This window comes from Haliotis asinina, chromosome 16 (assembly GCF_037392515.1).
Source record: "Haliotis asinina isolate JCU_RB_2024 chromosome 16, JCU_Hal_asi_v2, whole genome shotgun sequence".
NCBI lineage: Eukaryota > Metazoa > Mollusca > Gastropoda > Lepetellida > Haliotidae > Haliotis > Haliotis asinina.
The window spans coordinates 48,205,389-48,232,380 of NC_090295.1; the positions used below are offsets into that span (position 1 = coordinate 48,205,389).

The 26,992-nt window shown below is 40.4% G+C and overlaps 1 protein-coding gene across 2 annotated transcripts in view; it reads left to right on the top strand.

Annotated features, from left to right (window-relative positions):
• LOC137268933 (solute carrier family 2, facilitated glucose transporter member 3-like) overlaps window positions 1–26,992 on the top strand; it is a 99,885-nt gene that overhangs the window by 63,854 nt on the left and 9,039 nt on the right. For both annotated transcript variants that reach the window (XM_067803552.1, XM_067803553.1), the window contains exons 3-11: window positions 15,499–15,618; window positions 21,012–21,119; window positions 21,569–21,864; window positions 22,616–22,881; window positions 23,585–23,722; window positions 24,592–24,779; window positions 25,293–25,403; window positions 25,959–26,078; window positions 26,735–26,810. In XM_067803552.1, the coding sequence (XP_067659653.1) occupies window positions 15,610–15,618; window positions 21,012–21,119; window positions 21,569–21,864; window positions 22,616–22,881; window positions 23,585–23,722; window positions 24,592–24,779; window positions 25,293–25,403; window positions 25,959–26,078; window positions 26,735–26,810 (1,312 nt within the window). In that variant the 5' untranslated portion in view covers window positions 15,499–15,609. The remainder of the gene's footprint in view (window positions 1–15,498; window positions 15,619–21,011; window positions 21,120–21,568; window positions 21,865–22,615; window positions 22,882–23,584; window positions 23,723–24,591; window positions 24,780–25,292; window positions 25,404–25,958; window positions 26,079–26,734; window positions 26,811–26,992) is intronic.

Below are 26,992 nucleotides of genomic sequence, written 5' to 3' on the forward strand. Positions count from 1 at the left end.
GAGTACGATGTGTGTGGTATTTCCGAGTTACGGGTATAACATTGTATACTGTTCGGGTATGAGGTGACATTGTGGCCTAATTAATACGTATGACTCATATAGTGTCCTAATGAGAACGCATGACTCGTATAGTGTCCTAATGAGAACATGCACATGACTCGTATAGTGTCCTAATTAATACTTATGACTCGAATATTGTCCTGTTTAACGGGTACGGTTAGTTTTATGTTTCAGATTTATAGTTAAATCATTGTAATCTGTTCGGGTATGACGTGGCCTAATGTCATAATCAATACGTATGACTCGTAGTGTACAAAATAAATGCGCATGGCACGCACTTATATAGTATCCTAATTTGCGAGTACTGCTTAAGTGTTTCAGATTTATATATATAACAGTGTATGACAACTGTGTATGACAACTGTGTATGACAACTGTATATGACACGGTTTGGTGTCCTTATAATGCTCGTATAATTTATGCGTATTACTTGTATACTGTTCTATTGTCTGTATACACCATTGCATATTTTCTTAATTAATACCTATATTTGGCTGTTAATGAGAATGATTTGTATAATTTTTAAAATAATGGCATTGTGTGGTGTTCTGAGCAACCAGTGCGATTTGTATAGTGCCATTATTAATGAACATGACTTGAATATGACATTGTACTGTGTCGAGTTAGAGCCAACAGTTTACACCAGTTGTTTAATCGGGTTCGTAAAAAATCGGGTATGTGTCAGTGTAAACGGTATGTGTCGGTGTAAACGGTATGTGTCAGTGTAAACGGTATGTGTCAGTGTAAACGGTATGTGTCAGTGTAAACGGTATGTGTCAGTGTAAACGCAGCATGTGATTCCCACGTAAGAATAGGTCGTTTCCATAGTAATATCACAACAGAGCACAACTCTGGATTCCAGACTATGTTGATGACTAACACATTAACATGAAGATCAACCACATGATTTGGATTCTTGTAAACTTTATGGTATTCACGGGTATTGCAATACCGCTTTCAATAAAATAAATAAAAATGAAAACAGTAAACATTACGGTGTTTTTTGTCACTACTTACGTACGGTCTTTCACAAATGTGATATTACACGTACAAATTCTGATACAAAGGGTATACCCCTACCCTTCTACAACAACAAGGGTCAAGATTTACTAAGATGTTTTTTCGAGCTAGCTAGTCGTAAGCTATTGTTTATGTAGGTCACATACGGCCATCTTAACTCTAAGAAAGATTCGAACCTACTAACTGTGACGAGAACACATTTTCTGTATCACTATGGGGGTTAAGGAAAGATACGTGTTGGAGGCAAAGGTATCTCGAGTGCCCGAGGTTTCGTAAAGCTGGGAAACACCTTCAAGATAACGCTAGTGTGACAGAGAAAGCCTTTATTGGGTATTTGGCAGGAAGTGATAGACTGTATATAGGTCGCGCCTGACTGGTTGATTTATACACACGTTAAGTCAACCTCCTGCCCCAGTGCCCTCTCTAACCTTGGCTTGATTTACCTGGCAGCATAACGCTCAGGTGAGACGGATGGGTAGCTCTGTGGTAGAACAGCTGGATCCATACAATACAGGAATTTGTATGAGGCGAAACACTTGTTGGAGCGTTGTGGGTGTTGAAACACGGGGTGCAGGGCATTTCCAACATAAGCAATGAGATGACTGCTTCCTTCTTTGCAGGATATTTTGATTGTTCGTTTACTTTACGAAGTGTTTTCAAAACAGAACGAAGTTGTTGGTGGAATAAACCCTGAGCCAATCTTTGTTTCTGTATTTTGTGGGAATATGTTATAAAGAACATGTCACAGATTTCGAAATATCAAAAGGTCGGCCCCTGGTGTGTAATTTGAGATGCAAGGTTTATAGGTTGATTGTTGGGATCAATCCCGACCAGGTTTTTAAGATGAAAAGCCACCCCAGTCACCCTTGATGTTATCATCTGACATCAAAGCAGCTGAAGCAGGGAAGCTGAGAACATAAAAGAAGAACAACCGCTTCGAAAGTGAAACCGACATTTTTATACAAACAACCCTGATAAAATATATGAAGACCAAAACTACATTATTAGAAAGTTCGCTGGTTGTTATATTTTTTCCAGGAGGGAAACTCACCATGATGCGTCGGCGTTGTTTTCAATATTTAGCTTGAAGGAAACCGAGAACGAAAGCTCTGTCATTTATTTTGTCATGAATTACGTTTGTCACGTACATGAATTATATATTTTTGAAGAGAAGTTTTGAAGGAAATAAAATTTTAGCATTTTGTCGAATGTAGTGAGGTAGAACATTGTTGAGGTATTTCCATGCTGTGGGCCGTTGCCCTTGGATGAACAGGCTTGTAGACTTGGCGGACACATGTCATCGTCTCCCAAGTGCTTATATCGATGCTGATGATGTTGATTAATGATCACAGAATTGTCTGGTCGATTATTTACAGTTCACCTCCATATTGCTGGAATCGTAACACAATAAACAATCAAAACAAACAAACTAGACTTAGTTATTTATAGATACCAGTCGTACAGCGGGAACATTGATAAGTACGGCGTTAGACAAATTAAAGAAAAGAAAAGACAAGAAAATGGTTTGCCGTCTGACATGATCATTCACATCCGCATTAATAAGTGTGGATTTTCTCACTGCGTTGTTTGTGCCACATAGGTATATTTGATTCACTGCCTGTCTACAGGGAATATTCGCATGCATATCATCACGTTTGCACTTATTTAACAGGAAAGCGTAAATCGAAATTCTTTTTATTTCTTGGCTTAGGTCACTGACATGATAAGGAAGAATGAGGTCATACACCTGATTTCGGTCACGTAACGCTTTGTTTCAGTGCTTAGAGATGACTTTATACATAGATGACGTCATCATTTATAAACGGAAGCAGGATCCATTTTGATAAGGGGCGTGATACTTGAGACTTGAGATGTAGGGAAGGAAGCTGAATAGTTGTAGGTTACATGGTTGTATTAGAGGTCGAACTACTACTACTTCTGCTGCTACTACTACTACTACTACTACTACTACTACTACTACTACTACTACTACTACTACTACTACTACTACTACTACTACTACTACTACTACTACTACTACTACTACCACCACCACCACCACCACCACCACCACCACCACTACTACTACTACTACTACTACTACTACTACTACTACGGACCCTTGAAGGTCCGGGGTAGAATAGGCCTTCAGCAACCCATAAAACGTCACCAACTTTTCAGCAGCTTGCCAGAAAAGGCTACTTTTCTTGTCGTGAGTGACCACTAACCGGATCAGGTGGTCAGACTCGCTGACTTGGTTGACACATGTCATCGGTTCCCAGTTGTGCAGATCGATGATGATGCTGTTGATCACTGGGTTGTCTGGTTCAGACTCGATTAGTTACAGACGGCCGCCATATAGCTCGAATAGTGCGTCATTAAACTACTACTACTACTACTGCTACTGTTGCAGCCACTACTACTAGCAGAATCTTTAGTAGAGGTGTCTTGGGATTTAGTCGGTCACAGTGGCAGCAGTGGTTGTAGTCCAAGTAGTAGTAGTAGTAGTAGTAGTAGTAGTAGTTATCCACGTGAAACCTTGTGAAACAGACGAGCGACAACATCAGAGCCATCAATCGCGGGTTGTTTTGCCCAGATAACACTATCCACGATCTAGAAACGGACATCGATCTGCAACATATGTGTTGGTATTAGTGAATTATTAATCTCAAATTGAGCTGCTTTGCCGATCATGCGTTGACAAACGGACATCGATATGAATGTATGAATACAATGTATCTGTACGGAATAAATAGCCACTATTTCTCTTCCGAAGAATTATTACTCTGCTGGCAATTATAGGGGCATATTTGTGTCCCTTATTATTATAAGGTACACGTTCCGAAACCTGCGTAAATGAGTAGCTTTCGGCCATGGTGTACTTAAAGGTGGACATCGAGTCATACTAATAAACTGGAAGACCTGAATCAACACGTGGCCTCAGTACGTCACTCATTGATTCTGTTCTAATTATTACAGCAATGATTATGTTTAAGAAAATATTGATGATGATAGATGATGATCTGAAAGGTGATGATGTTAATAATACAAATATTGAAGATGAAAGCGATCATATAGTAGAGGTTATGTATGATAACTATGGTGATAACGATTACGATGAAAGCGACGACGACGATGATGACGATGATGATGACGACGACGACGACGATGACAGTACTTAAGCACATAATATTACTGATGATGTCAATTATTACATTCACATGTGGGGGATGATGAACCAGAGTTTTAAGGTTCATGTCATTAACAAGAACAGAGAGATATACAAATTGACCGTGTTGATAGATGCTCGGTATTACGATTCGAAACGATCGCCGGCTCGGAGGCCCAGCGCCGATTGTCACTGTATCAGGCCACTTGTTTCAAATATTTGCTATCCATTGTGGCTTTCAGTAAAATCATCCTTCATTTTCATTTTACAGCGGGGATCTTTCCCATGATATTTTTCGTTATTAATGTTCGTTAATTATTCATGATCCATCATGTTACGATAACTTGCAGTTTCTCATCGTGGTATTTCGGCGATTTGCGCATGGGAATATCAACTCCAGTCTTTAACAAGTAAAACTCCTGTCTGCGTCATACAATTGTTTTTTTGTGAAACTGGGTACAGTGTAGTCCATTCTATTTTTATTGATTTGATTTTAATAAAATGGGCCTGCTGATTTCATTCAGGGCCTGTAGATTATGAAGTTTACAGGCGGCAGCAGGCCCTGATGGCCAACTGGCAAATTAGAGTATTGCTAACACTGATGTGTAACATCTGTTCCTGACTGTGTCTAGACAGAGAACACACACTACAAACTGAACGGTTAAAACACAAGAACATGTAAGGTGGTGGGCCTTATTCAGATATTTACCTCTGTCTACGGGTGTTGATATAATTGATATCAGTAGACACGAGGGAGGGATTCTATTTCTCATATAAAATCATTCTTCAAATCTGTCAACGCTGAACAAAATCAGACTTGGAATGCAACGACAGCATTGTGCTGTCATCGAGTTCATGACGTCATAGCATTGTCAGGACATTGTACCAAATTTACTGTCAAAACGATATCGCCTATGCGATATCATATGATCGCACGCAAGCGATATCTCTTTGTGCAACAAAGCTTTTGCAAGTCTAGCACTGTAATTTTAGCGCCCCTCACTGCATACAAATGCAAGTCGAGCTTCACTTTTGATTTAGCATATCGTTTTCTATGTAGATGCAGTTTAGCTCAGCTTATAGAATACAGTTGCAGATACAAGTTTGATTTCCCGCATGGGAATGTGTGGATCCCCGTCGTGATGTTGCTGAAATATTGCTAAAAGCCCCTCACTCACTGACTCACTCTGAGTGTAACACAGAATGGTGGACAGCGGACGAAGGACATATTTGGAAGAGTTGACGAAGGCACCAGCCATGGTGGTTTAAAGAAACTGATTAAATTGGTTTGCACTATGACACAACTGAGAGTCAAGCGCACTGTCCACATCTTGATGAATGCTTGATACTAAATGTTTAATAGGTGTTCGGACAACCGAGTCCACCTTGCAGGCCATAAAGGTTTGCTACGGCCATCTCCTGAGTTTGTTGACAACTGCAGCACTCTTCGTTGCATGATCCGTGCGTGAAGTGATCAATCCACGTGTTACCTGGTGGACTGGTTGGAGACTATCGTGTTTGGCTGGCCTGCTCATAGCTGATTTCCTCTGGCCGATCATCCATAGGGGATTAAAGGATCAAGATATTGGATTACTTTATGAAATGACAACAAGCAGTGTCCTCGATGCCTTGGCGTGTTTATGTGGAATCGTGTTAGTGGTTGAGGTAGTTCTGGGGAAGTGATGTTTGGTTTTGAAAGCTAGGTAAACGCTGGTACGTGATGTAGGTAATGGTATATGTATGATCCCATTTTGACTACATCCCATTGCCATGTGTAACCTTGCATGAAGCATAGCCACTGGAGGGTAAATGTGTTTGTGAGCTTTGAGATGCTTGATATCATCATCATATTATAGTAATTAATAAATCCTTTGAAACTGACTTGGATCAGGCCATTGTTTATAGTAGGTGGTTCCTTGTTTAACCTTACATGAAGCATAGCCACTGGAGTGTAAATTTGTTTTGATAGGAATGTAGGTAAAAATGTGGTGTAGGCAAAATGTGAACACACTTAGGTATTGCACTGTATAATCAATACATCGGTGATTCTCAGGGAGATTGTATATCACTTTACGAACATTGCCACTGACAGAGACATGACGATGTTGAAGAATGTGCCGACTCAAGCTTGAAACAGACACGCCACTGAGCATCAGTTAATATCAGATATATAGAAATAGAAACTACACACCCCAGTTGATTTTATGATTAATTTCAGCTGAAAATATCGTAAGTCATCTATATTCTATGAAAATGAACCTTAAGGTTGAACTCTCAAAAAATGCTTCGAAATTGTTATGATAATAAATAAAATAAAAAATACGTTCACCGCACCTGATCGGCATAAGACGCCTTACCTTAGACAGCTAATTAGAAACTGTCTCAGGAATGAGTAGAGACATTTTCTAATGTAAAACACTTCTTGTAGTATTAACAGTTCTTCTCGATTACACTGAAAACACTGGTATACTTTCTTTCGTCCCTCGGTATGTGTTCAGTTCCCACGAGTGAGAGTTTAGTTTTATGCCACACCCAGCAGTATGACAGCTCGGTGGACCAGACAATTCAGTGATCAACAGCATGAGCATTGCATGATCTACGCATTGGGGGTACGATGGTATGTATCAACCCAGTCAGCGACTCTGACTCTCCCATCCCGTGAGTCGCCGTTCGTGACAAGCACGGGCTGCTGAAGACCAATTCTAACCCGTATCTTCATTGGTACCTTTTACATGAAGCCGACAAAGTGATTAAAGGTCCGACTTTTTAGGACTTCTAATCTCAGTTTTCTATTTACCCGTATAAATCTCATTCTTCAGCTTACCAGTATGTCTTGCATTGGTCTCAATCGAACGTTCGAGGTAAAGTTGCTCTGTGTTTCATTGTGTATTGTGTTTACTTGATGTTGGCGCACCCAAAATAACAAAATATTCCTTTAAATATTTCGATTAATTTACAAAAATATGTAATATTTAAGGACTGCATGAAATTAAAAAGGATGGCATGTAAAAGTTGTTTTCAAATTATTTACGTCTGGGTTCTGTCTACGACAGGGCTTAAATGATGAGCGTGACTTGAGCTTCGGTGTCATGTCCGCTGTGACGTCATAACGTCTGGTTGTCTTGGCGTCACGTGCCTCTAGAGGAAGCGCAGAGATGTGTTAACTGGGAGAGCGATCCGATGACAAGTGTGTGAGTTGTTCCCATACTGGTGTTTGCAGACATTGAAACTGAAAGCACAGGACATAACATCGCAAATAAAACTGAGCGAAGAAGATAATTAGACACACATTATTTGTTTGTCATCATAACCCGGAGGCATGGATCGCTGCTCCTGACTTCAACCTCCGGTTTATCTAGAACAGAATGACAATGTCATTGGGATAAACCAATCAACCGTAGACTCGCACGACAGGCAAAGGTTGTGGGAGATCCTCGGATAGTCTGTTTGGGTCAAACTGATACAGATGAATCCCAATCCAAGTCTAAATCTGTTCAGGCTGTTTCTACAACAGCACTACTCTTACTTGCTAGCCCCTTCGCGTTACCAATGTCTTTGCGTGAATAAACCAAGTAGGGTAGGAACAGAATGTAAAAGTTGGATTCCTTTCACACAACCAGCAAAGTACTACCGCGTTCAGTCAATAGCAAAGTGGAGTCATGGAGGACATGTATAGTGCTGTCTGAAACACGTGCCAGAGAAGGTTAGAAGCAAAAGGTGAAATACCGAACAGGACGACCTTATACGAGATGGTTAATATCGTGTTATATACGGTACTGTCACGTTATGAGTCCAGGGAATGGCACAGTGTTTCATCCTGAGCATCACCGGTTCAGGGACACAGGCAGTGCTTGTCGTACAATTAATGAAATTAATTGCTATTATAGTGTTTATGGCTTATTGTCCTCTGGCACTTTATCAATCACGATAACGGAATAGTTGAGTGAGTGGGTGAGTGGTTCGTTGGGTGAGTGAGTGGCTGAAAGGTTGGTTGGGCGAATGGCTGGTTGGGTGAGTGAGTGGCTGAAAGGTTGGTTGGATGAGTGGTTGGTTGGGTGAGTGGTTGGATGAGTGGCTGGTTGGGTGAGTGTGTGGCTGAATGGTTGGTTGGATGAGTGGTTGGTTGGTTGGGTGAGTGGCTGGTTGGATGAGTGAGCGGCTGAAAGGTTGGTTGGATGAGTGGTTGGCTGGTTGGATGAGTGGCTGGTTGGGTGAGTGTGTGGCTGAAAGGCTGGTTGGATGAGTGGTTGGTTGGGTGAGTGGTTGGTTGGGTGAGTAAGTGGCTGAATGGCTGGCTGGGTGAGTGGTTGGTTGGGTGAGTGGTTGGTTGGATGAGTGGCTGGTTGGGTGAGTGGTTGTGTGAGTGGCTGAAAATGAATGAGTGAATTTGTGAGTGAGTTTTCAATATATTCAGAGCATATGTCAAGCGACAGGTGTCCACAGACATGACACGCCAAAGTTTTGTAACATAGACGACTATCAGCGGTGTCGGGTATCGATCGTGTATTACCATATAAGATGGTGTATCGGTTTTAAACGACATGGTGAAGACATGGCCTACGCATGTTGTCAGTCATGTACATATTACACGTTGCTGTCTTCTTCAAGGACAATATTTATTATCTCTGCCTACTGTGAGACCGACTGGTCAACTTAGACTGAGGGGGTGGCTTTCGGCACAGGTACCACAGATGTACCCCAGGTATACAGAAACTAAACAAAGTCAAACTACAAAAACGCACCCGGTACCCTAAACTTGGATGACCTTATGTTTCATAACACAACTTTATGTAGCTGTTCAACTGATTGTTAGTGGTATTGTGCATCGTGAAATATTCTTTTGTTTCACAAAAACAATCAAATATGTCTAATACAACAGTATGGCAGTCCCGATCATGAAAAACGGCACACTGGGAAATTTACTCGTCCAAGACTGAAGTCTGGTTTTGGTTGGGGTAGGTTCTGTACCCAGAGACGTACCTCGGGTCCACGGTCTCCTTTCACGAAGCAACCTTCAGTAATGTTAACCTTAACTCCCATTCTTTAACACTGCACTAAGGTTACCTTACTGATTTACGATCCCATTCTTTAACACTGCACTAAGGTTACCTTACTGATTTACGATCCCATTCTTTAACACTGCACTAAGGTTACCTTACTGATTTACGATCCCATTCTTTAACACTGCACTAAGGTTACCTTACTGATTTACGATCCCATTCTTTAACACTGCACTAAGGTTACCTTACTGATTTACGATCCCATTCTTTAACACTGCACTAAGGTTACCTTACTGATTTACGATCGCCTTATTGCTTTGAGAAATCATGCCCAGATATGTTGTACTCATACCAACAACGACACTGTCATCGCAACTAAGTATAAAGGTAGACTGATGCGTGACACCCGACTTACACTTACACCCAGAAAATATTAATATAGTCGTCTTGCATGAAAGTATATCTGCAAAGGATAAAGAAAAAAAAAGGAAGCAAACAAATTACAAATGGAACATAATTGAAATTAGCTCGCTGTGCCCTGTATATTCAATAACTGGGAGCTCCACGGCTTGTATTCTTTGTAAGATTATAGATGAAGGGTGTACCGGTGGGAATCACCCTGATTTGCCAACAACTGATAGTTTTTCACAGAGTAATAATGAAACTGAGAACTTCAAACATAAATGGAATTTATATTAAGTAACTGATCATAACTACATCTTTACAGCACTGTATCTTCAACTTTTCTGTGTTTGTTGTTACTTTATACCTTTAATCTTCACTTTGTCACCATGGGAACTAATAAAAGATGATAGTTAAAGTGATAATTTGAAAAAATAATAATCTAAGCATGCCTCTATCACACTGACGTCTTTAGTTGTACTGTCCTTGTATCTGGACTTGCCTATTTTATAGGATAAAATTACTGCAGATCTACGTACCTGGCATTCAGTATAGCCTTGGAGCAACCCTAGCAGTTCACTTATCTAGACTTGTCTTTTTAAAGGATAGAATTACTGTACATCCATGTGTCTAGCATTCAGTACAGCCTTGGAGCAACCCTAGCAGTTCACTTATCTAGACTTACCTTTATAAAGGATAGAATTACTATACATCCATGTGTCTAGCATTCAGTACAGCCTTGGAGCAACCCTAGCAGTTCACTTATCTAGACTTACCTTTTTAAAGGATTGAATTACTGTACATCCATGTGTCTAGCGTTCAGTACAGCCTTGGAGCAACCCTAGCAGTTCACTTATCTAGACTTGTCTTTATAAAGGATAGAATTACTGTACATCCATATGCCTAACATTCAGTACAGCCTTGGAGCAATCCTAGCAGTTCACTTATCTAGACTTGTCTTTATAAAGGATAGAATTACTGTACATCCATGTGCCTAACATTCAGTACAGCCTTGGAGCAACCCTAGCAGTTCACTTATCTAGACTTGTCTTTATAAAGGATAGAATTACTGTACATCCATATGTCTAGCGTTCAGTACAGCCTTGGAGCAACCCTAGCAGTTCACTTATCTAGACTTGCCTTTTTAAAGGATAGAATTACTATACATCCATGTGCCTAGCATTCAGTACAGCCTTGGAGCAACCCTAGCAGTTCACTTATCTAGACTTGCCTTTTTAAAGGATAGAATTACTATACATCCACGTGTCTAGCATTCAGTACAGCCTTGGAGCAACCCTAGCAGTTCACTTATCTAGACTTACCTTTTTAAAGGATAGAATTACTGTACATCCATGTGTCTAGCATTCAGTACAGCCTTGGAGCAACCCTAGCAGTTCACTTATCTAGACTTGCCTTTATAAAGGATAGAATTACTATACATCCATGTGCCTAGCATTCAGTACAGCCTTGGAGCAACCCTAGCAGTTCACTTATCTAGACTTGCCTTTATAAAGGATAGAATTACTGTACATCCATGTGCCTAGCATTCAGTACAGCCTTGGAGCAACCCTAGCAGTTCACTTATCTAGACTTGCCTTTATAAAGGATAGAATTACTGTACATCCATATGTCTAGCGTTCAGTACAGCCTTGGAGCAAGTTTAGGAATCACCCACATCAACTCCAGATGATAAGACTAACTGCTGCTAACAAGCAGAATCTCTACAAATTTGAACAGAGCTCAGGCGGGTCTGTCTCGGCCTCTGAAAAACACTATTTCCCCTCCTCTCAGCCCTAAAGCAAGTCCAGATTTCCTCAGGTTCTGTATCTGCCATTTTACCTGAGCTCCTTTTCAATTTTAAATGGCTTTATCTATTTCTGTCAAAATTGTGTATGTCCAGAGACTAAGCGTTGGTCAAAGTTCATTCTAGACATTAGTTAATTCTCTCTGGTCTGGGATACAGAATAACATATCCTCGACATGTTTTCCCAGGTCACAGCGATATTTGTAATTGTGTCTGACATTTTCGTGTAGGACCCATTATCACTACACGCATGCTACCGACTTCGTGATCCTCCAAAGGTGTAGCTATAATTGAAATAGAACCAGAGACGTCATACAGGCTCTGATGTCCATCACGCTGAATACGGAGCGCGGTTAAGTAGAATAGGCATCTTTCTCACCTCATATTTTTGAAAACGTTAACGAGTCGAGAAATATAATCCACTAATCCACTAATCCACTAATATATGTCTATTTATGTTTGTCTCTCTCTGATTGTTTTATCCATCCAACATCCATGATTGTACACATTAATGGAACTTACCATTATCCGATGTATTCTGTTTCTTCCGACCCGTGAAGGTCCCGGGGTATAATGGGCCTTCAGCAACCCATGCTTGCCATGAAAGGCGACTATGCTTATCGTAAGAGGCGACTAACGGGATCGGGTGGTCAGGCTCGCTGACTTGGTTGACACATGTCATCGGTATCCAGTTGTGCAGATCGATGCTCATGCTGTTGAGCACTGGATTGTCTGGTCCAGACTCGATTATTTACAGACCGCCGCCATATTGCAGGGATATTGTCGAGTGCGGCGTAAAACTAAACTCACTCACTATTCTTTTCCGCGACATACCTTACGTGTTGCCTTCATTAATTAAACATCCTGATCAAATTGATGCCGAGTCTAAAACAATCGCCCTGCTTCCATGATAGAACACTCCTTATAATAGTTTTATTATCTTTGGGATTATATACCGGGGATAAACAATGCCTGAAAAAATATACCCCCCAACACCCAATCTAGGGAATACGCATCAGTGAATGTTATATCGACTATTTTTGTCACTTTAATTTTAAAATTGTTTCTAAAGTTCATTGTATCAAAACATGGTCGTATTGTCATGTGGAGTGTACGATACGTCATCGGAATAACTTCCATTCACGTCAGACAATGTGAATGCCTTCCACTACTGTATCGGAAGGAAGCAGGCGGAGTGTTGTTATTTCCGTGTGTCTCTCTGCACATGGTATTCGCGCGTGACAACTGACATTCATCGGCGTCGGTGCCTGCATTGTCGCACATGTTGTAGAGGTTGAGGCGTGTCGATTCCTGATTATTGTCCACGTAATGAGAAATGTTTTGCATTTATGGTTTAAAAAGTACACATACTTTTGGAAAAAACGAAACACAAAACCAAATACAAAACAAAGACATTACAACGAAAACGAAACAAAACAAAGCAAACACAAAAACAAAAACATACAAACCAAAAGATAAGGCCAGGACACATATAAAACCCTAAAAGTAACCTTCTTTCTTATTTTGGTCGTGGGTACATTTCACCGTGTTTTCAGTTAATGAAGTCTGGGTCACTAGTGAGAAATCACTTTATCGTCAAAGTATTTCTGTATCGAGAGAGGAATCTGTTTGATGATTCGGAGACAGACATGTTCGATTGTGAAGTTATGGAGATACAACAAACGGTATGAAAGGAGTGAGCATAGACCCGAATTTCTCATAATCGTGTTTTGTTTTTCCTAACTAGCATTAATGTTCGCTTTTAATTGTTCATACGTTTAGGATAGGACCTAAGGTAGCCTTAGCACTAAGTTTGTTTTATACAACGACTCCCAGATCTTAATGGGGACGAACTGGTAATGTGGCAGTGTTTTATGTACGGTTATGTTATACGAGGTGTTTTTCTGCTGTACAAAAACATGGACAGAATACGACAAATATAGCCACTTGTATGTATAAACAAGTACCCTATATATATAACGTATAGCAAGTTTTATATCTATAGTTATGTATGTATTATATATTTACGTGGGATCCGTGTCCCCTCCTGCGCCAGCGCCACAGATAGACGCACACACATCCTAATCTCTTCCCATCCCTTGTCAGTAACTCATGACATCAAAGCCACCAATACCACGCATTATAACTAGCTACATATCGTATGCCACGTGTGTTTCCTAGGTCAACGTGACCTGCTAAGAGGACATTACTCTTTATGAAAATATTTATCCTTCCAATGATTCTAATGGAGGCACACATGTATATATAAAGGACCCCTTTGCCTAACACTATACTGTTCACAATCTACCTGCCTGAATAGTGGATCCTATCAGGTGTAAAAAAAAATCCTTCGTTCAGGATTCGGATTGTTCTACTTCGTGACCATCTCCGGTTCCCTTGAATTCGGATCGAGTGTGTATTTAAAGCTAAACGGATCATTGCTGGTTTCATAGCTGTGATTGTTTTTGTGGGAGTGCGTATGTATGTCATCACATACACGATAAATTAAGAAATATTAAGGTAAGTTTCGATAATACGTTTTGTTTATGATGATTGCTATAACTGTATGTTTGGTATCAGATACAAATTGCGTTACATTATGATAATTTCGTCATGTATGGTTGTGATGATGATTATTATCGTTGCTATGTTACGTTGAAGTATCTGTCGTCATTATCATTGTTTTTCGTTATTGGGTAGTAACTCAATCGCTTTCCGAGCCGATTGTTCTAATGGCTAACATAATATGCATACCTATTCTTTATCTGCTTTATCGTATAGACCCTTGACGATCCGGGTTAGAATGTATCATCAGTAACCCATGCTTGTCTAAAGAGGCGACAAACGGGATCGGGTGGTCAGGCTCGACGACTTGATTGACACATGTCATCGGTTCCCAATCGCCCATGCTTTTGATCACTGGATTGTCTTATTCAGATTCCATAATTTACAGACCGCCGCCATGTAGCTGGAATATAACTCTCGGTGTGGCGTAAAGCTCAACTCAGTAACTCAGTTTATCGTATAACTACATAAAATGAAGTCGACTGTGGTTTCCTGGGAATGTGGGGAGATTGAGTAGGACAATGGCTCGTCACACTCAAGATAGTGGTTCGATTCCCCCACATTTGTACAGAGTGTGAAAAAAATATTTGTTTTTCTGATGCCCCCGTCGTGATATTGCTGAAATATCTCTAAAAGCGGCGTCAAACTAAACTCACTCACTCGTGGAAATGTCAGCTATGACTGAAATAAATGATTTTTATTGACATATTTACCACGTACCAATTAATGAATTCAAGAGACATATGTTCGACAACAAACCTATGTGACAGGTTGTTAGTCAGACCTCGCACAAAGGCCCACGTCATATGTCTGAGTTCATTTTCACTCATATTTCACATCTAGTTTCATAAAAATCAAATCTTAGTGTTGTTTAACGAGAGCGAGCACAAAGGGCTGAGTTTAATGAGATGCAAGCCACTAGTGGCCCACTTACCTTAGCGACAATTAAATACCAGCATGTCATCACTTTCACAGAGGCTGTATCTCATGGATGTATATCTTATAATGTTCATGGATATGTACAAAAAATGATATATCGTTTTCATTATAAAATATTTTTAATTGATTTACTGGTGGTGTGTTTATATTTTTGTCAAAGTTTATGCAGTGATTTTTATTCATTTTCTACAACGACAACTACAGGTCAGGATATGGCTGACATATTGCTGATGTAAATATTAACTCACTCAATCCCCCCTTACATGTAGCAACAACATAAACAACTACTACGTCAATTACTACTAAATCTGCCATCACCCCTGAAGAACAAATATTTGTTATTTGTCCGCTGAAATATCAGTCGTCGCTATCATAATCTACTTATGTATTTCACTTTTTAAAAATCAGGCGCCTTGCACTCTTCCATGTTTGCAATTTGTAGCGTGCATTGCGTTTTTGTTGACGGAGACATTGTATTTCGTCATCGGGGATATTGGCTTTTCATTCACATGTATTCAACCAATCAACGTCTGTTTCAGGCTTGACGTCATTCCGGTGTAGCGGGAGTTTACTAGTCTTGTCTGATCGAACCGACAACACATCACCTCGTTCGTATTCGTCGTGTTTTGGACTAAACCACAGTCTCAAAGATGGAAGAGGTGAGTACATTCTACAGACTGTATCAACATTCCTAATGTTTGAAACATACTGAGAAATCTTGTGTTATTCATGCAACAGCGGCCTATTTCTAACTATGACAACTCGAACCACGTTGGGCCTTGTCTCGAAACGAACCAATAGATTGAGGGCGAAATGACACACCTTCACTCAAGTCATCGAACATTTCTGCCGTCTGCCGCCCTCGGTGTATCTGAATAAGAGCTTTGAATATCAGTATAAAACTGATGATAAATGACATCCTGTCTGCTACATGCTGTTATAAGTTGTTTACCATTAAACGTAATCCGATTTCGTTTGCCATTCCGCATTTTTGACAGTGAAGGTCATTGTGCTGTTACTTCCAAATAGTGTCTCGCCCTCGGAAAAAGTATGGCGCTGTTCTACATCAGAAATGATTTTTTTCTATTATGCTACTTATCATTTTATCACTGGCATTTTATAAGAGAAACATAAACGGAACAGGTCACTGACAAGAATTGCTCCCAAACAATGCCCGGCTGCATTTGGTAAACACGTCGGCCTGCCAGTCAACAGACAGTTTCTCTCGCTCAAAGCACGAAAATACCATTTCTAGTGTGTGCCTCTGATTAGTGTTCCAGACATGTATTTAAGCATATTTATCTGGGGAAACAGTTATTTTTGTAATACGACACAAGGTACGCATATATTCTTTACTGTAGACATTAATATGTAGCATATTTGTATGAACCACTAACTGATCTTCATAAAATCACCGTTCAAAGTTGGTATGTTGTATTGTTTTTATCATACTGTGAGTACTTACAATGATCAGTTTACCACATATTGCTATTACACCATCCTCACTATATTTTTAAAGATCTTTTTCCATATTTAATTTGTATTTGAGCTACAATGTAATCAAATCGTGCCACTGGATGTAACCAAACTGGGAATTAGAAGCTGTACATAGTGAAGAATGTGAAATTATGATTGTTTACAAAGTTGACTGATTCCAAATGACAAATTACATTTTGATAAAAACAATTTATATCCATCTAAATTGCTGAAACGCCAGTTGAGTCTCGTTTATGCACAAAGGAATGCACATGGTAGTGTATTGATTATTTTCTCTAAGAATAGTTGACATTCAGTGCCCTTGAGTGTGTTTCTGTTGTCGGACCAATGAACTGTTCAGATTAAGAACACACCTCCACATATTGTAGAACTATCTAGTTCAGAGTTCATGTCACGCCTCGGTAACTCTACAATCAACAGTCATGTACACTGCTTGTCAGATGGTAGCCACCATAAGAGTTCATGAATTTTCTACTCTACTTATATACTTCTATACGGCTTTGAAGTTTAGTGTGTAGTGGTATGTGACGAGCGCTGTGGCTGTTGATAAAAGAACCCCTTGCTCGGGCCCAGCATTTCCACAACATGGCGATTACTTGATGATGAAATACCTTGGCGAAGTGCCAAATTCGTCTCGAGCCAGCTGCTGCGTAAAAATCAATTTCCTTGCAACAGAGAGAGGTTTGGTCTTATTCTCGATGTTGATTGGTTGAAAATGACACACCCTCACGTGCACACCCCCGGGATCAGAGAGTGCGTGTCACATCGTGTGATTGTTAAGCTCAATTAATGATTTTGCTTTTTAGTTATAGTTGAAAGTTATAAATCATTCTATACCAGCCAGTCGACTGTGGACAACATGTGTTTGTATTGACACAGCGGTGTGGGTTTGTAGTACCAACGACTGTCATGCTTCACCGGAGAAATTAATCCAAATTTGATGTCACCATGCGTCAGCACTATGTTCTAAACTTCAAAGTATTGACCTCTCTCTCTCTCTCTCTCTCTCTCCCCCCCCCCCCCCCCACACACACACACACACACACACACGCACGTGTCCGAAAACATGTTGAAGGAAGTAATCTACTACCAGGAAATGCTGCCTATCAGTAAACATAATATGCCCCGCTAGAGGAAATTACCTCTTTCAAAGCTTGGTAATATGCAGACCACCAACCTGCCTCATGTACACTAGTAGAGACTATATTAAACTTGAATCCACAAGGCACAATTACGCATGTCTAAATTTCCTGTTTCAGAAATTAGAATTTGTTTGGGGATTCATTTATATTTTACAATTTATTTTGTAAACGTCAGTATATGTTGTTGAATCTTCAAAGTCTGTTTCTAAGATTAAATGTCATAGTAGTGTACTGGTAACCTGAAGTAGAGATTAGTATGATATGAATGAGTTAGTTTTACGCCGCACTCAGCAGTATTCCAGTTACGGGGGGCGTTCTGTAAATAATCGAATCTTGACCAGACAATCCAGTGATCAACATCGATTTACGCAACTGGGATACGGTGACGTGATCAGCTCTAACCCGGATCTTTACGGTGGTGTGATATGAAAGACCATAGAGAAGGGTTTCAGCGTCTGTGATGTCATCCAGTGAACTCCAGTCTGTCGTTGTTGTCGATCTGTGAACCATCGTGCAAATAGTGCATAAGCATGGAAAAGGTCTTGGTCACCTCCATACACGTAGCCGGAGAAAAAGTCGATGAATTGGTACAGGCAGACAAATTCATTGTCGCGTTAGATCATCGATTGCTTTAATCAGACATAAACTTTGGTGCCCTGTTTAACTGTAGTTGGATTCACGTCGGCCATGTGTATAATGTTGAATGTGCTTGGGACGCAGATACTATGTGTTGCACGACTGTTTCATTTTTCGCTTATTTGAAATCATTTCAAAATGTCTTTGAATTACTAGGACGATTTTTAGACGTTTCTATGGGTTACATTGACAAATAGAAGTGGTTAAGTAGTTCAGTAGAAGTCGTGTGACTACTAAAACGTTCGTTCACAAGTGTAAAACGGGTTCAAATCTTTGCATTGGCCGCAAGTGCGTCGGCGTTCTTGTTCCCCTACTCTCATTATCGTCGATCGTTCAGAACGGATGCAATAGAAGACCTGTTGTCATGAGCATTGATGCAACGTATGCATCTCAAACTTGGACAAGTTGCCGTCATTTCTTAAACGAGTCTTGTGTCAACACGACTACTACGCCCGGCTATTTGCAACTGGCCCTGTGTGTTACGACGAACACTTTTAGGTCAGCTGCAACAGGGTCGGGAGCAACATGCACAACGGTGATAATGTGAGGGAGGGAGGGGGCAGTCACAGTGTGTTCAGCTTCGTGTGTGCACGTCTCAACAGAGTTCGACAATCAAACAAAACGCGGGTTGGATGTATTTGCACGGCACATTTCTTGAATTCCGGCCATGGTTCTGCGTCACACTGTTCTGTTGACACTCTAGGTCACCGTCACCGGAGCATCTTGATGACGTGGTTCATGTGGAGTAGGCAAAGCTGAAACTGACGTAGTGTCTCCATCATCTTATATTTTCATGGATGCTCAGCGATTTCCGATTTTATGTAGGTTCAGGTGACTTTCTCGTCCGAAAGCACACATATCTGCAGAGTTACGCCCCTTGATTGGGCCACAGTCCAATTCCGAGTTACACCCTTTGGCCGGTCGGAAACTCGGGTGCGAGTTCAGATTTAAGAATTTGTCAATCATGTCTGTTTGTAGAGTTCAACAACTTATTAGCATATATCTACTAAAACCAGTCAATCGCCAGGTTAAAACAATGGCGACCATCGTAGCAGACAGCAGGAAAGAAAGAAAAAAAAAAAAAATACGATCTTAAACAAAAATCCGATTAAACGGAAGATGTAGCTTAAGATGGTAGAGAAATGCCAAAGTAAAATACGGCGTCTTGCCATATTTTCACGTGGCAGAAGCACTTGGACCCGCACATATCCCGATTTCCTACTGAATACCGATGCTGTATACAGTCAATAATTGGATCCCAGTCTCCACAAACCACAAACGCCACTGATGTGTGTCAGTACATAGTAAAACAACATGTCTCAATTTGTAACATATGGCATGGTTGTTTTTAAAATCATTCGGAAATCGCAAACATCGTCAGCAATCGTGCCATTCCGGATTGACGACGGCTGTCTTGAAGAGACGATCCAAACGAACGCGACATATTTGTCACTGTGAATGCTTTCCTGCGTCCATGCATATGTTAAGCGCAGTTTTACTAGACTTGCCGCCGTCTAATTACGAACCATTAGTTGTAAGTCACGTCACGATACTGGGATATTTATAGATAACCTCGTCTGGCTGAAGGTGATTTTCGTTGAAGGTTGTTTCATGAAAACGTAGGAATGAATGTGCGTTTACGTGTGGAAATTATGGGTTAGACACACTGCATTAATCAGTACATAATTTACAAACAATAATTCAATTTCATTACATTGTTCAGTTACCAGAGACCACACGGTGACGTGTTTACATTCTTGCTTGGCAACAATTACGATAAATCAATTTTACTTCACTGTGTGTACAGTGTATTGATTTTTACGGGCAACAAAAACGTCTGCCTGTTCAGTGCTTTTACATGCACGGGAGAAAAATTTTTCCCACACAATAGGATAACCTTGCTTAACGCTAGACTGTATTCCAGCTATATCGCCGCGGTCTTTAAATACTTAGTCAGGGTCAGACAGTCCAATGATCAACAGCATGAGCATCGCTCTACGCATTGGACATACGATGACAAGTGCTGACCAAGTCAGCGGGACCACCCGATCTCGTTCTTCGCTTCTTCCGATAAGCATGGGTTGCTGAATACCAATGTACCCGTAAATATCTTTACGGCTGTCTCAGACAATATGAGGATATATCGCTGATACCAGCACAAATTAATTACTTGATAGCTAATGAGTAGTCCCGTTGAGTACAATCAGATGCTGATCCAGAAGGGTGCGCACCCCCAGTTTTGTTCTGAACGTTTTATTTAATGACTGTTGAAAGCGGGCAAAAATTAATTGTGTGCTCTAAGGACGAGCTGAGACCCATTAGGTATTTCCCTATTAAATGAAACTTCGTTTTCTTTCAAAGTCACTGATGCGAGAGATGCAACATGTATATTATACGGTGCCTCTCACAATGTGTGATTTGTTCCATGTGACTGACGATCGATTTACACCGTCATAACAATATGTCTCACAATTCCTACACCATCCTCGTTTATCTTGTGATTATGTTCTGGTGCGTTAATGACAAATACTATTAGGACATACAAAGTAACTTACGGATTATTAGTGAGAGAGCTCGAATTGTTCACAGGCACGTGAAACAGCTTGGATAGTCTAAGGGAGATAACTCTAATAATCCCCAGACATTGAAATCGACATTTGTGCATCACCGAGTTTCACGGCAAATACACGCGCATGCTTTAGGAAGTAATCGTGAAAACTTGTCAGTTAATGTCTTAAAATTCAAAATAACTAACGCGTTCTGTTTTTGTGTTTCAGAGAGAAGTGAATTACACGTTCACCCTTATTTTCAGTATAACAATTGCTGTGTTTGGAAACTCTTTCCTGTATGGATATCAGATAGGTGTGGTCAACACACCATCACACGTGAGTGTTTTGTCTTTTGTTTAAAATTTTTGATACAAGAAATAAATATTACTGTCAATATGTCGTAATGAACGCCTTAAGTTAGACTAAGACTTTACCAGAACATCTAGATAACGGTCTCAAATGTGTTTATGTTTATTTTGTGCATGTGTAGCATGTAAATAAGTACACCAAACGCACTTACGTTCATCGTATAGGTATGCGTTTGCTTACCATAGGGAAGGCCAGGGCTCTAGTTTTTACCTGAATGGGGGGAAGGTACAATTCTATTTTCGCCAACCGTGACTTTCCTGAAATAAACATAGTGTAAAACATTACTTACTCTAAACCATAAAGTCTGTTCTTGTAATTGAAGTAGTCACAGATTTTTGTGATAGTTCTCAATTTTCATGATTTAATCATCTCATTGTTCCTCTCAGTGAAAAATCATATTTCATTTCAATTTTCAGATAATTAAAGATTTTTACAATGCCACATATTATGAGAGAAGGGGAGGTAACTGGAGCAACATACAAGCATATGCTGCCTATCGAGACAGCCTGAACACGTCAGTGTCAGACACCAGCAACGCGTCAACAACTCCAGGTCCAGCTGAAAAAACTCCGGCTGATTTCGGGGCCGATGAGTCGCTGTTGCTTGAGAAATGGGAGCTGGAACTCCTGTGGTCTTCGACTGTTGCTGCCTTTGTCTTGTTTGGAATGGTTGGTGCTTTCCTGGCACTTAAAGTTGCTGACACCGTTGGAAGGTAGGAAGGATTGTCCAGAGGTTGTTCTCATCTTGGTGCTATGTTTAGGTGGGATAACTATTGCATTCTATGACAAGTAACATGTGATTTTTCATACACAGATGTCCCAGTTACACAAGATCTGGAGTTCATGAGTTCGTTGTTGTTTTAATGACTATAGCATTTGTGTTAACTTGTGCTAAATAATGAAACAGCAGTTTTCTGCATGCCAGAAGACCCCGAGAAGGTCTGTCTTAGGCAATATGCTTATCGTATGAGGTGACTAACGGGATTGGTTGTCAGGCTCGCTGACTTGGTTGACACATGTCATCGCTTCCTAATTGCGCAGAACAATGCCCATGCTGTTGATCACTGGATTGTCTGGTCCAGACTTGATTATTTACAGACCGCTGCCATATAGCAGGAATATTGCTGAGTAAAACTAAACTTACTAACTCACTCACAGTATGCCAGAAAAAATAAAATACTGTTCATTTGAGGCTTTGAACCCGAAACTGTTATTGCTATCATCCAGCAATTTCTTATCATAACTAAACAAATGAGGCCTAGTGGTTAGTCACGCCAAAGACTCAGCTTCAGTTCCCATGTGTGAAGTCCATCTCTGGTGTCCTGGCCATGATATTGCTTGAATATTGCATACTCACTCAAAATTACAAGGGTTCTAGCCAACTTCTGGTCATCCTTGATGTGATCTAGAGTAATGCCTCTCAGATCCTATTCCCTTTTTAACACTCTTGTATTTCTGTTGCAGAAAGCGCGGCATGGTCGTCATCACCTTCATCATGTTCATTGCTGCGATTCTTGGTGGAATCACAGTGGTCGCCAAGTCCCCTGAGTGTCTTATTCTCTCTCGAGTCTTGGTTGGATTGCATTCTGGGTTAAATATTACCTTGGCGCCGCTGTATCTCACAGAAATAGCGCCAAAGAAAATTCGTGGCGCTGTTGGCACTTGTCATCAGCTGGCCATCACCGTGGGAATTCTGTTTTCTCAGATCCTGGGAATGGCAGAACTTCTAGGTAAACATATTGATAAATGAATTTTATTGTTGATAATCAAACCGCAGTCTTTATTACATAGTTTCTGATGAGAAACAGGTAGATAAGTGCACTGAACACTTTCGAAATTAAAGTTTGATGTGTCAGGTGGATACTCTTGTTCTTGTGACTGATACAGTATTGTACCATACCACTGTATCCACTGATAAACCTATGAATTTAATTCATTTTGGTTAGATCTTGGTTTTATTATGGACTATTTTGAGATGACTTTCTCTGCTTAAATCTTGTGAGATTCTATCTGGAAAGTTTTGTGCAGATTGACAAAGTTTCACATTTTGTGGCTTCCTATTGTGAATTTTACCCAGGAATATTAGAATGATACTTGATCTAAGAACCTGAAATATCAAAGACATGATTGTATCCTCAGTTTGGTGCCGTTCTTTGCTCCAGACACTCATGGGCTTCGACTAGTCTTCAGCCACTGATGCCTGTCATAAGAGTTGACCACCTTTTATGTGGTTGATCACTGCATTGTCTAATCCCCATTGTCTTACAGACTACTGCCATATAGCTGGAATTATTTCTGAGTGCAGGGTTAAACAATGAACAGATAAACCAAAATATTGCTCCTTACCTACCTCCCACCTTCACCTATTGAAGGTTGTGTTGTTTCCATTTCCAGTTTGCTTCTGTGTCAAAATGTGGTGTTTGTTTGTTTCAGGAACTGATTACCTGTGGCCACTGTTGTTTGCCTTCAATGCCATCCCCTCCCTTGTCTGTGTGTTGGTATTGCCCTTCTGCCCGGAGAGTCCAAGATGGCTGCTTATATCTAAAAACATGGAAGAGGAAACCAAACAGGGTGAGTTATCTCCCTTAGACGTTGATTGCCTATGATATCATCAGCTTTTATCATACCTTTTTATAATAATAATGCTAAATTGAGAGATGTTAGATGAGAGAGTAGTTGATTGATTTTGAGTGATTTTAAGTGATTTTGAGTAATATACTGTGGAAGCTGTCAAACCTGACAGCATTCCAATCCTACATGCTCTCCATATGGCTGCGAGAAGCTGGATAATTTGGTATCATTTTCATATTATATGGCATCAGTCTGTTCTATATTTTGGCACAACAAAGACATCTCAGTTGACTGTTTGTACATTAATTAACACTCTTTAAACCATCATTTGGTATCTCAGCTCCCCTGTTGATAGGCTGATTAGCTGAATGTGCATTAACAACACAGAATGTTATCGACGACATTAAGCTCAGTGATGTTTCCTTACAGACGGAGTATGGATAAGGATGAGGCAGACATGTGCCAATCATATTATAAATGAATTGTCATGCCCCATATTTGTCAGTTGCTCTGATGTTACCTTTATTGGTGAATAGAGAATATGATGACTTGACAATGATACAAGACACTGTATCGAAACGTTCCTCCAACTGATTTGAGAAGCTGCTCATCCATAAAGTTTTGTCCTTATCAAATGCTGGTTTAGATGGAATCTACAAAGTACCCAGTTAATTTTGTACAAATCTTGTGTGAAGATGGGTTCCATCATCTTCCACTGTGCCACGAATGTCCTATTGTTGTAGTAAAATGTGTGAAACTGAGACAGGCAAATCAATAAATCAGTAATGGGTGTCAGTGTTTAAGAATAAGATTCTGAATTCGCAAGGCATTGGAGAATTTAATGAAACATTTGTTTCAAATTTCACCAGCAATGCAGAGGCTACGAGGCTATGATGATGTAGAGGACGAGATTGATGAGATGAGGATGGAAGCGAAGAAGTCTGGAAATGCTAAGAACTTCACCCTGAAGGAACTCCTGACCACCCCGGACCTCAGGATGCCAACACTGATAGCTTGTGTAGGCCAGATCAGCCAGCAGTGGTCTGGCATCAATGCTGTAAGTAAAATAGATGGAAAGATGTGGTAGTGAGTGAGTGACTGAGGGAGTAAGTGAGTGAAGGACCTGAGGATGTCAACACTGATACCCTGTGTAATCCAGGTCAGCCAGCAGTGGTCTGTAAGTCAAGCAGATGGAAAGTTTGAGTGAGTGAGTGAGTGAGTGAGTGAGTTAAAAATGTTGGTGTCATAGGAAGGATTAGAGGGACCATCTAGTGAGGTGTAGGAGGGAAGGAGGGAAGGATTGATGTATTGGAGTTTTGACACCGGTGCTGCAAGTCAAGTAGATGGGCATCAGAGGAACGACTAAGGGACCATTCATAATTAATGGCTAGTTGGGATGATGATGATTGGCGACACCCCCCTTAAAATCACCATCACCCCCCCCACCCACCTGCCTGGCATAAAGGGATGATGTGGTGACATGAGTGAAGGAGAGAGGACCTTATGGCATTACACATGTAGCTGAGGTGGCAGTAGTGACTAAATTCTATGTCTTTTACTCTTTCTGCAGGTGATGTCTTACTCCGCCTTCATTTTTGCCCAAGCAAATGTTTCGTCAACAAATATCCCTTACGTCATTGTCGGCACTGGATTTGTCAATGTTGTTGCAACAGTCATTGCCGTAAGTAAATTTCTTGCTATACCTGAACAGACCTTTTGAGGGCTTGAGTTAGGATGACTTGTCCATTTATCTAAATATGTGGTGTGGTGGGATAGCTTAATGCTTAATGTTTGCTTATTACGTTGAAAATGTGGGTTCAGTTCCCCACATGGGTACAAGATGGGGAGCCAATTTCTGGTGTCCCTTGCTGTGATAACGTCTTTGCTGGGATATTGCTGAAAGTGGTGTACATGTAAAACTAAACTGACTCAGGCTGTAACAGCCATGTCCTACCAGCATGCAAACCAAATCCGGTATACAGATGCTTTGAGAGGTCTATTTTCATTACTGACATCGTAATTGATGGCAGAAAGTGTATGTTTCATATGACTTGCTAACAAATGATTATATCACTCCCCAAAAATCTTCTATCTAACAACTCGTAGAGTTTTCATGAAAGCATATGTCTCTTCAAATATTAGGGTTAAAGGAAAGGATTTGTTTAGACCTTATCAATGTTTGATTGCATTCCTGTTGTGGAGAACTTGAACAGTCTGTGACTTATTGGTGTGGCAGGTTCCCCTGATGGAGAAGTTAGGACGTCGTCCTCTGCTACTGTGGCCAATGTGTGTGATGGCTGGATCCTTTGTGCTCATGACCGTCTTCCTGCAGTTGCAGTTCGATCCTTCACTTAAGGTAAGTTGTTTCACATGTGCTGTGTTGTGTCGTGTTGTGTAGTGTCAGATGTATCTTCAGATGATTAAATTGTACTGTAGACAAGTGACCTATGAACATCCAGGTTAGAATTGGTCGTGGACAACAAATGCTTGTTGTAAGAGGCAACTAATGGGATTAGGTAGTCATGCTCACTGACTTGGTTGACACATATCATATCTGAACTGCTTAGACCAATGCTCATGGTCTCAATGACTGGATTTCCTGGCACAGACTCGATTATTTACTAACCGACACCATATAGCTGGAATATCACAGTATGTGGCATTATACATGTAGAAACAAACTGTGAACTTGTAAAATTCCCAATGATATTATTGCCAAATAGATTATAACAAGGAACCAGTTGTCAATGCCTCGATTGTTCTGCTAACTTGAACTGAGTAAATATGATGGGATATGTCAAAGTCTTGTTGAAGCATGATCATAGCTCTGATACTTTAGTATTGACTTACGACAGTCGTTGGGCTGTAATTGTTTCAAGGAATGAAGGCCTTGTCATTGGAAAGAATTTCTAAGACTGGCTAAATCATGTCCAGTTTCAGGCATTAAAATGCAAATTCTTTTTCAACTATTGAGATTGATCAGACTTTTCAATACGTGTGCTGTGTTTTCAGGACAGCCATTCGTCGTTTGCTATGATCTGCATCATCCTCATGCATCTGTACATCGTGGGATTTGCCCTTGGTCTCGGTTAGTTCTTGTGTTTGCTTCGGACTTGAACAACTTCATTAATGATGTCTTCTGTGTACACAACACAGCTCTGATTACCCTAAGTTGCATGATGGTAAAAATCCATTGAAAGTTATTGACAGAAAGTCCCATTGTCAAAGATAATATATGGAATAAGAAACAAAAAGTGAAGATATTTATCA